The 14,818-nt window shown below is 39.1% G+C and overlaps 1 protein-coding gene across 5 annotated transcripts in view; it reads right to left on the bottom strand.

Annotated features, from left to right (window-relative positions):
- ctnnd2b (catenin (cadherin-associated protein), delta 2b) overlaps positions 1-14,818 on the bottom strand; it is a 178,199-nt gene that overhangs the window by 28,992 nt on the left and 134,389 nt on the right. For all 5 annotated transcript variants that reach the window (XM_062993956.1, XM_062993958.1, XM_062993960.1 and 2 more), the window contains 3 exons: positions 11,215-11,347; positions 10,521-10,734; positions 7,549-7,732 (listed from right to left, as the gene is read on the bottom strand). In XM_062993956.1, coding sequence (XP_062850026.1) covers positions 7,549-7,732; positions 10,521-10,734; positions 11,215-11,347 — 531 coding nt within the window. The remainder of the gene's footprint in view (positions 1-7,548; positions 7,733-10,520; positions 10,735-11,214; positions 11,348-14,818) is intronic.

Below are 14,818 nucleotides of genomic sequence, written 5' to 3'. Positions count from 1 at the left end.
GGGCTTAGGGGAGAACTAAGACCAGCCTGTCCATGTCCAGCATGACTCTGCACTTCTGCTGATGCTGACCAGCTGTTGCAAGTTTGAGTGGAAGTTTTCAGTGCATTACAAATGCCAAAAAGTACGTTCCCAATGTTATTTATAAAATCAGACACTGATTTACTTAGGACCACAAAACAAGGTCATGCTAAGCTAGGGCGTTGTTAAGTACAAAAATTTTGTCACAGATTTTAATGGGATTAGAATCAGGACCGAGTAATTCAAGAGCATGCTTCTTATTTTTTTACTATAAACAATGTAACTCTCGCTTTGGCAGTGTGCTTGGGGTCAGTGGGCAAATTTTTTTGTCATTCAAGATCCCTTTATACTGTGCATCATTCCTTTCCTGATTATTCTTTATCAGTCCCCGCTGTTGAAATGCATTACAATGAAGCTACAGCCATACTATACATTAGGGCTTGTATAACCTATATTTCTGCCACTATATTAAAAATGTAGGGCTGAAAAAATTTCCGGCAATGTAAACCATGCTGAGATCAAATAAATACATTTATGTTGAAAGGTTTTTGTAGATTTCTGTTCTATTCAGCACATTCTGTACAACAGAGAGCAGCAATCACAAGAGACACAGGACCACCAGATTTGTAAATCTTGAAACACGTCACATGTCCTTAATAAAAAAAGATCACACTGCATTCCACAAGTCAAAGCATCAAATAGTGCAGTCATACTCAATACAGCTAACAGTAATAAACCACCCAAAAGCGCTAGCTGTGATCTCATAACTCTTTCTACCCAGCCTCTTCTGTCAACAGACCAGAGCAGTCTGAATATCAGGAGCAAACTTCCCTGACAATGTGCCAAGTAGTTCACAATGCCGGTGTAAGCAGTATCAATAAATCAGAAGAGCAGTTCAGCTTAAATCTTTACAAATGTGGTCAGTTAGATAAGACATCTTCTGTGACTGAGTTTGTGGTTTTCATTTATGGACAAATGATACAATGCTAATGATGTAAAAAATAGAGGAAGCTGCCAGTTTAGACAAGTATAAACTATATTCATAATTCATTACACTCTTTTATTCACATTGTTAAAGGTAAAAAAGGCAGAACTGAATGTGTAAACTGCAGCAGCAAGGGTTTGTTTTTAACCCCATAATAACAGAATCCTAAAAAGAGTCATTTAGCAATGAAGTCTGCCATGTTGTTATTTGTGAACAGTAATAATTTTGGTGGTATTGGGAGGGCTTCTAGAATGTGAAAAGCAAAAGTCAACAAGCTTAGCTCTGTGTGTACTGAATGCAGTTTTGCAGTTTATTTAATGCATTTTCTCCCTATTTTCCTACCGATTTAGTGCACTCAATTTGTGTTCCGCTGCTGAGGGATACCCGATTGCATGCGATGGGAGCACGTTGCTGTACACGCCTCTTCCGACACGTGCACAGCCCTCCTCTTCTCGCCCCTGCATTCTGCACAGGCATCTCTTCCACCAATCAGGGTACTTACACAGCATGTGAAGACCCACCCACCCACACATAGTCTGGTCCCCACCCTGCAGATACGATGGCCAATCAGTATGTGCTGCAGGCACTGCCAATTAGGCAACGCCGAATTTCAAACCGAGGAGTTCAGAATCTCTGCACTGGTGTGCTAGTGGAATATCCCGTTGCACCACCTGCCTTTTTGCAGTTTTAATTAAAAAAATTATATATATCTTTAGCTATATTAATACCTTATTTGCAATATTAATACAGTATTAATATTTAACAGGTAAATACTGATGAGCTGCACAGATGTTTGCATCTTTTCCCACTTTCCTCCCAATCAAGTCATTTCCAATTCCCTCTTGTATTTCCTCTGCCACTTGCACAACAACCACTGGCCAGGGAGAGTCACAGACTTGCATATGTCTCCTCCTGCAGTTGTCGATCATATCTTTTGCCAACCAGTGGAGGGTTCCACCACAGAGCTGTAATGTGTGCTAAAAGTGTAGTTATGCCTTATGTGAATCTCACCCCCTACCCTCCTTGTGTCAGCACCTTGACTAGTCCCAGAGATAGCTTCTGCAGTGCAGTGAGAGAAAACCCCATCCGACCTTCCCTCACTCAGTCATGGCCAATTGTGTCTGTATTAGTCTGGCCTCATCAGTAGCACTGCCACAATTTAAACTCAAGAGCTCAAATACTCAGTGATAAGATTAAATAATGGACCGCTGCGCCACCCGAGCGCCCGTTGATTTATTTCTTATGTGAGAAACAATCTTGCATAAATGTTATCTGCTGAAAAGTACCAGCACAGACATTAAGGACCATGTGAGCTGTATTGTTATACGCTATATGGCCAAAGGTATTTGAACACCTGATCATGAGCTTTTAGGACATCCATCTGCCAAAACAAATGGTACAAAAACAGTGACTGTTATTTTTTATGATCTTTTCAGCTATAACAACTTTTTTGAAGTCTCAACTGAAGTTCCAGTTCTTCCCAAAGCTATTCAGGTTCTGTGCAGGACACTGGAGTTTCTTTAGACCAATTTCTTTTTCATGTCTTTATAAAGTTTGCTTTGTGCACAGGGGTACAGTCATGCTAGAACAGGAATAGCCCTTCCCTAAACTGCTGTGGCAAAATTGAAGACATTTAATTTCCTTCCTAGAATTGATTTACTACACCTGTTAGAAATTGTTGTGGTTAAACTAATAATAGCTTAAACTAATGATACTTGCAGCAATGCTACTGATCAACATGCTTTATTAAAGACTTAACAGCAGTAAGGAGGAGAGAGGTTTGCTGTCACACCTCTTTTTTGTTTTCTCACAGCTCATAAAAGTAAACACCACTGCACTTGTGCGTGCTGACCTTTAAATCCTGTGACCATACTCTCCTTCCTACCTCCCTCATGACAGCTCAAAAGGGACCGGTATTTCATAGCTAAAGTATGACCCTGACCATAAATGACCACACAGTCAGGTATTACTCAGCACTTCAGACTATATACATTTGCATTTTAGTCTAAAAATGTAGCGTTAAATGTCTTCATGTACTTGACAAGCCACATTTTTGATGAGTGGTGACCAAACCACTACTCATTAAATAGGTCTAACAGAAACAAGGGCTGTCAAAACTACTTTTACTATTCAAGTATGTACAGTCTGAATTTAAATTCGTTTTACATATGAATGCCAACAATACGCATTTGACTTTACAATTTATTTTTGTCTGCTGCACCATGGATAGGACCAACATGTGTGAGTGTAAATAATTATAGAAAGTACTGTGTTAAACCCAGAAATGAAAAGAGTACAAAAATATTGTACTCAATTAAAAGTACTATTACTTTAATGAATTTTAACTTAAGTACAAGTAAAGTTACTAGTCCAAAAATCTTTTACTTAAGTAAAAAGTAGCTCATTTAAAATGTACTCAGAGTAAACGTTACTTAGTTAATTTTTTTAACAGGAGAGGGTGACAAGTGGATATACTGTAAATCTCACAATAGTTGTTTTTTATTCAAATATAATAGAAAAAACATGTTAATACAACAATATATATATATATATAAATAAATATATATATATATATATATAAATATATATATACAGTATATATATACATATATATATATATTTTTTTTTTTTTTTTGGCGCACTTCTTATCGGCGGTAATCCACCCATTCCGCTTAGCAGAAACAAACGCAGACACATCTCTGCACAAGAGAGGATTTTTCTGAAACTAAATGCAATGCAACCACAGTATGTCTCTTCCCTGTAGTTTTTTCTCTATCATGTATTACCGAGCGGAATGTAATGAAATGAAATGTCAGCCCAGTTTGGCTACAAGTTATACAACAGATGATGTATTGCAATTATTTTAAACTATTTTTGTTATTAAAATATACTTGTTGTCAATTTGTATACTTTTGACAATCTTTTTTTCTCATTTAAGTGTCGTTTAAATTAGATGATTGTTCATCATTGATATTAATATCGGGGCTGTATTATAGTTACAGTAGCGCCTCTCGCTGCCTAAACAAAAGAATGAAGAGCCATTTTTTTGAACGGCTCTTTAAAAGGAACCGAGCCAAAAGATCCGACTCCCCATTGCAGAATTTACTGCAGCAGTTTCCCCAGACATGATTTTTTTAGCGTTTATTTTACTCAGTAACAGATGATATTTAAAATGTAGCGAATTACAATTCTTAATACAAAACATACTTAAGTAAAAGTAAAATTACTCGTTGTAAAATCTACTTTAAAAAGTACAAGTTCACAAAAAAACTACTCAATTACAGTAACGCGAGTAAATGTAATTCGTTACTTTCCACCTCTGGTGAAACCATATAGAAAGCAGGCCGCAGCCTAGTGGTTAAGGTACTGGACTAGTAATCAGAAGGTTGCTGGTTTAAACCCCACCACTGCTAGGTTGCTGCTGTTGGGCCCCTGAGCAAGGCTCTTAACCATTAATTGCTCGGACTGTATACTGTAACTGTAATGTAAGTCGCTTTGGATAAGGAGTTTGTTAAATCCTGAAACTGTAAATGTAAAATGTAAAAACATCGCAAGGCAGAGAGAAATTTAAATAAGTTTAGCAAGAAAGGCAACATGTCTCCTTTAACTGTGTTTTTATATACAGTTAACTAAAAGCAGCTAACATCACCTGTGGACAGTTACCATATAGGAGCACTTTGTAGTTCTACAATTACTGACTGTAGTCCATCTGTTTCTCTGTGTGCTTTGTTAGCCCCCTTTCATGCTGTTCTTCAAAGTTCAGGACCCCAACAGGACCACCACAGAGCAGGTATTATTTAGGTGGTGGATGATTCACAGCACTGCAGTGACAATGACATGGTGGTGGTGTGTTAGTGTGTGTTGTGCTGGTATGAGTGGATAAGACAGCAGCGCTGCTGGAGTTTTTAAATACCGTGTCCACTCAATGTCCACTCTATTAGACACTCCTACCTAGTTGGTCCACCTTGTATATTTAAAGTCAGAGACCATTGCTCATCTATTGCTGCTGTTTGAGTTGGTCATCTTCTAGACCTTTATCAGTGGTCACAGGACCCTGTTGGCTGGATACATTTTTGGTTGATGGACTATTCTCAGTCCAGCAGTGACAGTGATGTGTTTAAAAACTCCATCAGCGCTGCTGTGTCTGATCCACTCATACCAGCACAACACACACTAACACACCACCACCATGTCAGTGTCACTGCAGTGCTGAGAATGATCCACCACCCAAATAATACCTGCTCTGTAGTTGTCCTGTGGGGGTCCTGACCATTAAAGAACAGCATGAAAGGGGGCTGATCAGTGTATAAGTCATGCAGTTTCATCAAACCCCAAAGCAACAAGTAACTTGTTGTAAGCTTGTAGACAGAATCTAAAGTACCTAATATTAAAATTCAATTATTTAAAAAAAAAGGCCATATTACAAGCGTTATTCCTTAAGAAAAATAGAATACATCTTATTAGGGATTCTAAAGTACAAGCCTGTAATCAGAAAACTATACTGATATCCAAACAGATAAATTCAGGATCGGATCTTATAGGAACTTGTTTACAACAAGGCAGTTTTCTTCTGTTATTAAGAAACCATTTCCTATAGGCTAACTGGATGCTTTCCATTCATACACAAAAATAAACACAACATTCTGGTCACGACAATTTAAAGCTAAGCAGATTTACTGGATGTGACTGAAATGTAGTTATTTAACAATTACCACTTCTGAACCAAGTGCTCTCTACAGGCCACCAAGCTAATTAGCAAATTATAGCCTCTATTGATCTGGTATAAAATGTACAATAGAACTACAAAATACTGGGACATTTCCCAAATGTAAAATTGTAAATTAGCTGGGCAAACTACTGTTCTACATTACTGCTGTGCCACCAGGTTTTAAGGGCTGCCACTTTTGTCTAAATCACTAACCAATACAGCTGAATCATTCTAAACAAAGACTAAGCCACTTAAGTAACGGGCACAATGAGCAGTCTTAGCTTTTTAATTTCACACTACCTACATAAACATCCTGCGTTAGTCATGCACCATGTAAGGTGGAAGCAAATAAAATCAGTGTGTCAGTGTGTGTATGCATGTTTTATATCCAACACATGGTTATAGTGTGGAAAAAAACAGGTAATAACTAGATAAGGAAAAATTCATGGCTCAGTATTGCTCCTATATGCATGATAAGACTAAACAGAAATAAGAAAAATTACATGGCACTGTCTGTAGAAAAAACGAAAATGAGTGTCACAGTGACCAAATCCAGTACAAATTACTTTTAAAAAAATGCAATTAAATTTCTTCCTAAAACACACATTTGAAGAAGACAGCCAACAGTCGTTTTAATACTCTTTTAGCCAGTAAAGACATGTCACTGTTTATGTCTGAATTGCATCAGCTGGGCAGCACAAGTGTTTGCAACTGGGTTCAGCATTTAGTTTTATTAAAAATACATTTGGCATAATTAGGAAATGTTTGTTACTTTGAAAAATTGTTTAAATTGTTGTGACCAGAATGTGGCGTTGTTTGCATATCAATAGAAAGCATCCAGATAGCCAGTGTAATAGGAGAAGATTGACTGACAGTTTATTGATACAGGATTGTAATTTAGAATCCCTAATAAATCTATGCTTTTTTATATGGAATGGATTCTGTAATATGGCTAAATTTTTTACATTACATTTAAATAAAAGGTACAGGTTCATTAAACTTGTTGCCTTGCCTTATGATAAAACTGCATCACTTAAACATGCTGAGTCCTAGCAAGATATTTCAGTAGATAGTTTGTAATCAGAAAGCTTCTTATACTTCTCATTCAGAAATATGTTCACAACAATTTAAAGTCAACCGCTTATGCTATTTAGGGTCACCTATTTAGGCAAAGCAAGAACACCCTGGACAGGGAGCCAGCTGATCGAACTGATCTTCATTATTCCCGGTCTCTGTGCAGACGTCTTCGACCAGCCAGCAGAGGCTGCAACTGCAGCAACAATGAGGAATCCCTTCAACCATCTTTCCCGAAAAACATAGCCAATCATGTCTGTTTAGGCACCAAGCTGACTAATAGCAGAGCTAAGATCTGAACTTGAAATCTCAATCGTCAGTGGTGGTGGGGTGGCGCATTAGACTGCTGTGTCACCAGAGCATCACCAGCCTTTTAAATTATCAATGTGAAAATAGCCAGTATTAGTTCTGGGCATTAGCCTGTCATTAACTTGGCACTCTGCTATCATTATTGTATTAGAGATAAGTTTAATAAATGTGTTCTGAGTAACAACAAGTATATCTAGTAGGAGTCAGCTGGTAAAGAACAGGATCACAAGACAAACAGTGGCAGTTGTAGCCTAGCGGTTAAGGTACTGGACTAGTAAGCAGAAGCTTGCTGTTTCAAACCCTACCACTGCCAGGTTCCCACTGTTGGGCCCTTCAGCAAGGCCCTTAACACTGAATTGCTTAGACTGTAAACTATAAGTCACTTTGGATAAAAGCGCCTGCTAAATGCTGAAAATGTAAATGTGTGTGTGTGAGTGAGAGAGATACACTTTACCTGAGGCATCCGGTGGCATTGCGGAGCACCTGTGAGGAGTGCAGATGCAGCTTACGCTCATCCTGGTGTGGAGAGGAGTCCCAGCCTGAGTGAGGGATGATCACGGTGTTGGTAAGCACAGCCAGAGCATCCTGGATTATGGGCATCTTCAGTGCGTCACACGAGGACAAGTTCCACAGTACACCTGAACACACACAAAAACAGCACGTCAAATACATCAATAATGCTTTACAAAAAGACCATTAACACCAATTACCTAAACATATGTTTTCTGGCTGAAGCGGCGATTATATGAAAAGCTCCAAACTAACCTTTGTAAAAAAGCCTCAAGCAGCTAGAATAGAACTGAAATTGTGCTGTCTAGTTCCATGTTGCAGGCAGTGCTTAGGGAATATGTGAAGGTTTTTTTTAATCAAACACAGCCCTTTGGGTTACATGCATTGTGCCTCCATCAACGTCAAGTACCTCTGCTGTTTCTCTGAACATGATTAGAACATTAATAGAGGTCTTGATTAGTCTTTTAGGGTTAGTTTTTTAGGATTAGTTTTAGGGTTTTAAGACTGTGAGGGGAGTGTGCTCTTACACTAGTGTTTTTTTTTTTAATTTGTGGCTGACATTTACAAAATGTCTTGTGTATAATAAAGTCCATTTCTGCCAGTTTTTAAACCCCTCAGAGGCCTGGCCTTTAGTACAGTGCTCTAAACAACTTTTTAGGGAATACACATTTATCTTTTGCCCCGTCTCATCCTCAAGAAAATAAAAGTCCCATACTGGTTGATATTAAATACATGCATGCTTTGGTTGTTGTCCTAACTGTTGCCAAGTAGACAATTAACTAACTATTCACCAGCTGCTGCATTTAGCCAAAATAGACAGAGGATTTAATAAGCCTGTTAAGAAACTGGGTATCTATTCAACAAGGATACTCAACACAGCGACTCACAAGGTCTCTTTGCATAGCAGAAATGCCATGCCTTCAATCTAGAGAATAGAGTAAATTATGCTTGGACTTCAGGCAACTGTCACTGCTAGAGATTAAAATTCCTATTTACCAGTTACAGGGACAGTACGTTTCCGCTGCATTTCTTTATAGAATATTTAAGCTACACTGCTTTAAAACATTCCACAGTAAGCAGGCAAACGGGTGGCAGGTGAAGGTATGATTGGAGCTTTGCAAGCAAAAATGGGTTGCAAAATTGGGTTGTGGCTCACAAATTTGTGCCCAACTTCATCAGAGGTCAATTGCATTTCTTAACAAAAGATCACAAATAATTTAGGCCGTTCACCATCTACCATACATAATATTTAGGGCTGGCTCGATACCACTTTTTTATGTCCGATACCGATACTGCAAATTAAGTATCTGTCCATAGCGATACCAATCCGATACCGCCATTCCTCTCAACAACTAAGCAGTAATAATACATGTCTCAATGCACCATGGTTAAACTAGCTATCTAAATAACAATGTTTAGACTGTAAAACAAATATTCTAAAGGAATAAATACAAAACCTACATCACACTTATGCAAAACTGCTGTTTTTACTTTAACTTTTACACAAAGAACATTTAGCAGCATTTTTGGCTTGTTTAACAAAAGTGTCTACAATTGGAAGATGTGGAAGGCAATCAAACGTGATGGACCAATTAAAATTAACGCAGAGTTGAGATTTTCCATTACAGTTCTGTCACGTTTTTAGATTATTAAAAACCAAAGTGTGCTTATTACAAAACCCTGCTGGATTTTGAAGAGGAAAACGGGAAAGGGTGTAGTTTGTTTCATTTCATAACACTAACGGATTAATTGTTGAGGATGTGAGAGATCTCCAAGCCGGGACAAAATAGGTTCTCAGGTGAGCGATTTATCATTTATAAAGCGATTTTTATTGTGTTTAAACAGTGTTTTTAGATGTGGCAGTAGTACATGATTTTTTAAAATGCTAAAAGTTTAAGTAGATCAGTGTGTTTTAATTTCTAAATGGCTGTTGCGGATGAGTTGTAGATCAGTTGCACATGTTAATGATGTCATCAAGCGTGAGTGGCAATAAACGGCGCTCTGTTGGAACATATCTTTGTGTGTTATTTGTTTTACACACACACAATGGCCTTATTTTCATTAAGTGTTATTTACATTAAGTAACAGTATCGGATCGGATTACACATTTTTTTCCTTCCGATATCCGATCCAGTGATTTGGGCCAATATCGGACTGATACCGATACCGAGTATCGGATCGGTGCCAGCCCTAATAATATTGTAAAAAAGCTTCAAGAAAAACTGACGAAATCTCAGTCTAAACAGGACCAGGCAGAAACCATGCGTGACCTTTGAGCCCTCAGAAGGCATTACATGAGAAAGTGTTATGCTATTCTGATAAATAAGCCACATGGGCTCGGGAGTGCTTTAAAAACTGATGTCACTGAACACAGTCCCTCCGTATATTAAAAAAATGCTATTTAAAACAAAATCCAGACATTAATTAAATGAATTTCAGCTTGATTTTGGGTGTTTCATTTTCTGTGCCAATCGGTGAAAAGTGCAAAAGCCAATATATGTTATGCTCAAATCTTTTCCTGGAAAGTCTATGGTTATTTCAACAAGGCCTCACTCTGCGACTGTTTGACAGACATACTGATACCCTTGAGAGGAGGGGGTCACTATCAAGAACCAAACAAACTCTGGAGCAGTTAGTTTGTCAGTATTAGCTCCATATTTCTGTTTAGTCGTCTGAAGGCAGCATGATTTCTTGGCAAAGTCTAAAGCATTTTTAATACATGCCATAAAGTGAATTTGACATTCTGCTGATGTTTTTCAGCCGTGTATATCGCCCAGATAATTAACACAGCTATACACAAATGCTGTCTCTGCTGTAGCTCCATGTTTAATTGCACATAAATATGCTAGTCCAAAGCACAGGACCCTTTATTTATACAGGGGTGAAAGATATAGAGAGTTTGAAATATTTCTATACCTGTGAGCAGTTCTCTGATCTCCACATCGGTAGTTTTGCGGAGAAGCCGCACCAGAGCCGGGATGCCACCGCAGTTCTTTAGAGCTATCTTGTTGTCATCGTTGGCTTTCCCATACACCAGGTTCCTTAAAGCGCCACAGGCACTGCGGTGAACATCACTCATTCGGTGGTCCAGCAGGTCCACCAACAGCTGGATGCCTCCTTGCCTTCGTATCTGCAGCAAACACAGCACGACATGGTATATGACGTATTAGCATTATAAATCACATTACACAGAATTTTTGGCGAATCTGCACATTTTCAGCAAGACCTTTCTTAAAAACATGACTGTAGAGATCACATGAATAATTGTTGCATAAAACCACTAATAAGAATATTATTGGTACACCGGTTCAGCTTACTATTTTTAGCCAAACAGTTATTAAAATATGCCTTAGATCCGGTCCAAACATCTGCAAAGGTTAAAATGAAAATAATATCAGAATCCACTTAAGGCTAACTGCAACTGGTCTCACATACTACATGTTCTGCAATAAATAAAAAAGCCACCAGTGCAACTGAATTGAAAAATCAAACATCCATCAAACAATTCCATTCCTTGTGTTAAAAACAAGCTTTGTGTAGTCACTTGATGTTTGCCACACACGCTGCCTTAATTTAAGAGTAGAATATGCTTAAGAAGATAAGCCTTCACCTCTGATTTGATCTTGTTGTCTCCAAAGCACAGGTGCTGAAGGTAGGCTGCTGCGTTGGACTGCACAGATGGGAACTGATGCTGCAGCATTTGGATCACCTCGGGTAGCTCAGGATCCCTCCAACCAAACTCCCTGTAGAGGAACACATACACAAACACAGCATGTGGAGGAATCCCAAATCTTGATGCCACAACTGTAATAGATGGTCTATTTTTAGGCTAGGTAGGCAGAATGAAAAGACAGAAATCAATGGAGCATTTTCACCAGAAAAAAATGGGCTACAGCAATAATTTCCAGAACAGTGAATTCCTCTGTACTGTGTCTTATGCTGTTTTGCTCTTTAAGGGGTCTCATGTTGTTCTAGCTGCTAGCATGTGACATTAGCTTCGCTTTGTAAACTGCACAAGAAAAGAAATGCTAAAGAAACTCATATGCAGATGAAGGTAAAGCACAGGACAGGGCACTGGATGGTTTGGGGTAGAAAAAAAAGTCGTCAATTAGACATGAATAACTGAAATATGCCAGACAACCCCTGTGATTGTTGTTGTATTTTCTTTAACTTTTGGAGAAACCAATCAAGTAACATCCTCCCAGGAATGACAGTCCCTATCATTGTTAATTGTTCTGGTCTGTATGATCACTGTATGCCACTGCTAGCCATATCATTTCCTCAGACAGTCTGCAGGTGGCTGCTGCACTCACTGAAACTTCAGTCTAGGCTTTACAAGTCTAATTAAAACCATAAAGACAAAGACGGCAAGAGCCACCTCCTTCCCCTTTCTTCTTAACCACCCTATCTCTATTCAGCATGGTAAAAAAAGAAGCAAACCTCCCCTGAATAGCATGGTCAGTCAAAGCAGTGAAATAAATTCAAATAATAAAAGACAAATTGCATGACACTGGCCAGCCCTGACAGAAATGGAGCAATGAAGAAGCAGGGGAAAGAGAAATGACATGTGAGGGGGAAAGGGCAGCAAAATGAGCCAAAAGCACCACCAGTACATAACTAAATAAAAATGTCACACATATGGCCAATGTTAAACTATACCCAGACATGACTAACCATAATAGGGCAACCAACCTCGTCACTGCACCATGACACTAATGTCACTTAGGTTCTTTTTTTTTGGCGTAGTAAAATCTTTTCTATTGCATGACTTTAGGATTTTTGGACATACACCACCATTGATAATACATCTCTATCACACAGCATTAAACACTAACACTTTTATAGTTTAGAGCAGCCAATCCACCTTCTGCAGGTTTTTTGAAGGGGGGCACAAAGGAAACTAGAGTAACTAGACGAAACCAGCATAGACATACGGAGAAAATGTCAAACTTACTGCAGATAGGGACCAAAGCCACGGTCCAATCTAAGTTCCCTGTGGCCATGTTGCTGTGCTGCTCTTACTGTAGCAGATGCACCATTATCCCACAGCTGATCATCATATAACAAATGAAATGTAATGTTTTAGATGTAGAATCATGCCAAAATATTTATATAAGACTACATTCCCTTTAACAATAATTTACTTTATCCTAATATATTGTGGGGATGGTTACACCACCTGATAATTTTGCACTCTGAGATGCAAAAATAGCTAAAATATATATATTTTGTAATAAAAAATGCGTCATTAAAAATTGTAAATGCACAGCAACATGGGTCTGTAGGGTCCGGGTTCAATTCTCGTCTGTAATTACTGCCATTAAGAAGCTTTGCATGATCTACTGCTTGAGCTAATTGATACTTTCATAGGTGTAAGTCAGTAAGTAAAGGTGTAGGGTTTGTGTTTTCCTGCAGTGGACTGCTGTCAAGTGTACACAGTGTTTCCAGGTGCTGTTCCAACCAGGATAAGGTGGCTACTAAAAATGGACGAATAAACTGAAAATAATTGAATAAATATATTGGATAGAATTAATGTCAATTACAACTAACACACATTTTTCTCATCAATCTAAAACCAAAAAACATAAGAAATGATATTAAGAGTGAAATGACGAGACATTTGCAAGAATAAAAAAACAAGATGGACCAACATCTTCAGCTAATAAAATCCCTGGGAGAGATGTACCACAGCACACCCTATAAATGCCACCCAACAAACCATCTGAACTACAGCCATAAAAGACAAATGACCTACAGGGAACAGGCTAGAAATATAAGTCTGGGAATGATTTCATTCTCTTGGTGTCTTCTATAGACTCTACCACTGTGCTGTTAATCAGGGACAAGTCCCTGCAGGGTTGCATGCACAGAAAACTGCACACTGTGCCTCACAAACAGCAATAAGCAGCCCTGAAAAGACTGAGGATGACATCACTATTTAAGGGTCTGTCTGAAAGCCTAGTGAGAGACATGGAGAGACAAGCTGAGGATGACATCACTATTTAAGGGTCTGTCTGAAAACCTAGTAGGCTGCCTTGTTGCCTACTGCCTACATAGGCAGATGGCTAAGCATAGAGGATTCTAATAAGACATCGACTTAGAATGAAATAGAATGCCTTTATTTGTCATATATACAGTGTATCACAAAAGTGAGTACACCCCTCACATTTCTGCAAATATTTCATTATATCTTTTCATGGGACAACACTATAGACATGAAACTTGGATATAACTTAGAGTAGTCAGTGTACAACTTGTATAGCAGTGTAGATTTACTGTCTTCTGAAAATAACTCAACACACAGCCATTAATGTCTAAATGGCTGGCAACATAAGTGAGTACACCCCACAGTGAACATGTCCAAATTGTGCCCAAAGTGTCAATATTTTGTGTGACCACCATTATTATCCAGCACTGCCTTAACCCTCCTGGGCATGGAATTCACCAGAGCTGCACAGGTTGCTACTGGAATCCTCTTCCACTCCTCCATGATGACATCACGGAGCTGGTGGATGTTAGACACCTTGAACTCCTCCACCTTCCACTTGAGGATGCGCCACAGGTGCTCAATTGGGTTTAGTCCATCACCTTTACCTTCAGCTTCCTCAGCAAGGCAGTTGTCATCTTGGAGGTTGTGTTTGGGGTCGTTATCCTGTTGGAAAACTGCCATGAGGCCCAGTTTTCGAAGGGAGGGGATCATGCTCTGTTTCAGAATGTCACAGTACATGTTGAAATTCATGTTTCCCTCAATGAACTGCAGCTCCCCAGTGCCAGCAACACTCATGCAGCCCAAGACCATGATGCTACCACCACCATGCTTGACTGTAGGCAAGATACAGTTGTCTTGGTACTTCTCACCAGGGCGCCGCCACACATGCTGGACACCATCTGAGCCAAACAAGTTTATCTTGGTCTCGTCAGACCACAGGGCATTCCAGTAATCCATGTTCTTGGACTGCTTGTTTTCAGCAAACTGTTTGCTGGCTTTCTTGTGCGTCAGCTTCCTTCTGGGATGACGACCATGCAGACCGAGTTGATGCAGTGTGCGGCGTATGGTCTGAGCACTGACAGGCTGACCTCCCACGTCTTCAACCTCTGCAGCAATGCTGGCAGCACTCATGTGTCTATTTTTTAAAGCCAACCTCTGGATATGACGCCGAACACGTGGACTCAACTTCTTTGGTCGACCCTGGCGAAGCCTGTTCCGAGTGGAA

This window comes from Trichomycterus rosablanca, chromosome 4, assembly GCF_030014385.1.
Source record: "Trichomycterus rosablanca isolate fTriRos1 chromosome 4, fTriRos1.hap1, whole genome shotgun sequence".
Classification (NCBI taxonomy): domain Eukaryota; kingdom Metazoa; phylum Chordata; class Actinopteri; order Siluriformes; family Trichomycteridae; genus Trichomycterus; species Trichomycterus rosablanca.
The sequence above is the reverse complement of the archived record's forward strand: the minus strand, read 5'-3'. Positions and strand labels throughout refer to the sequence as shown.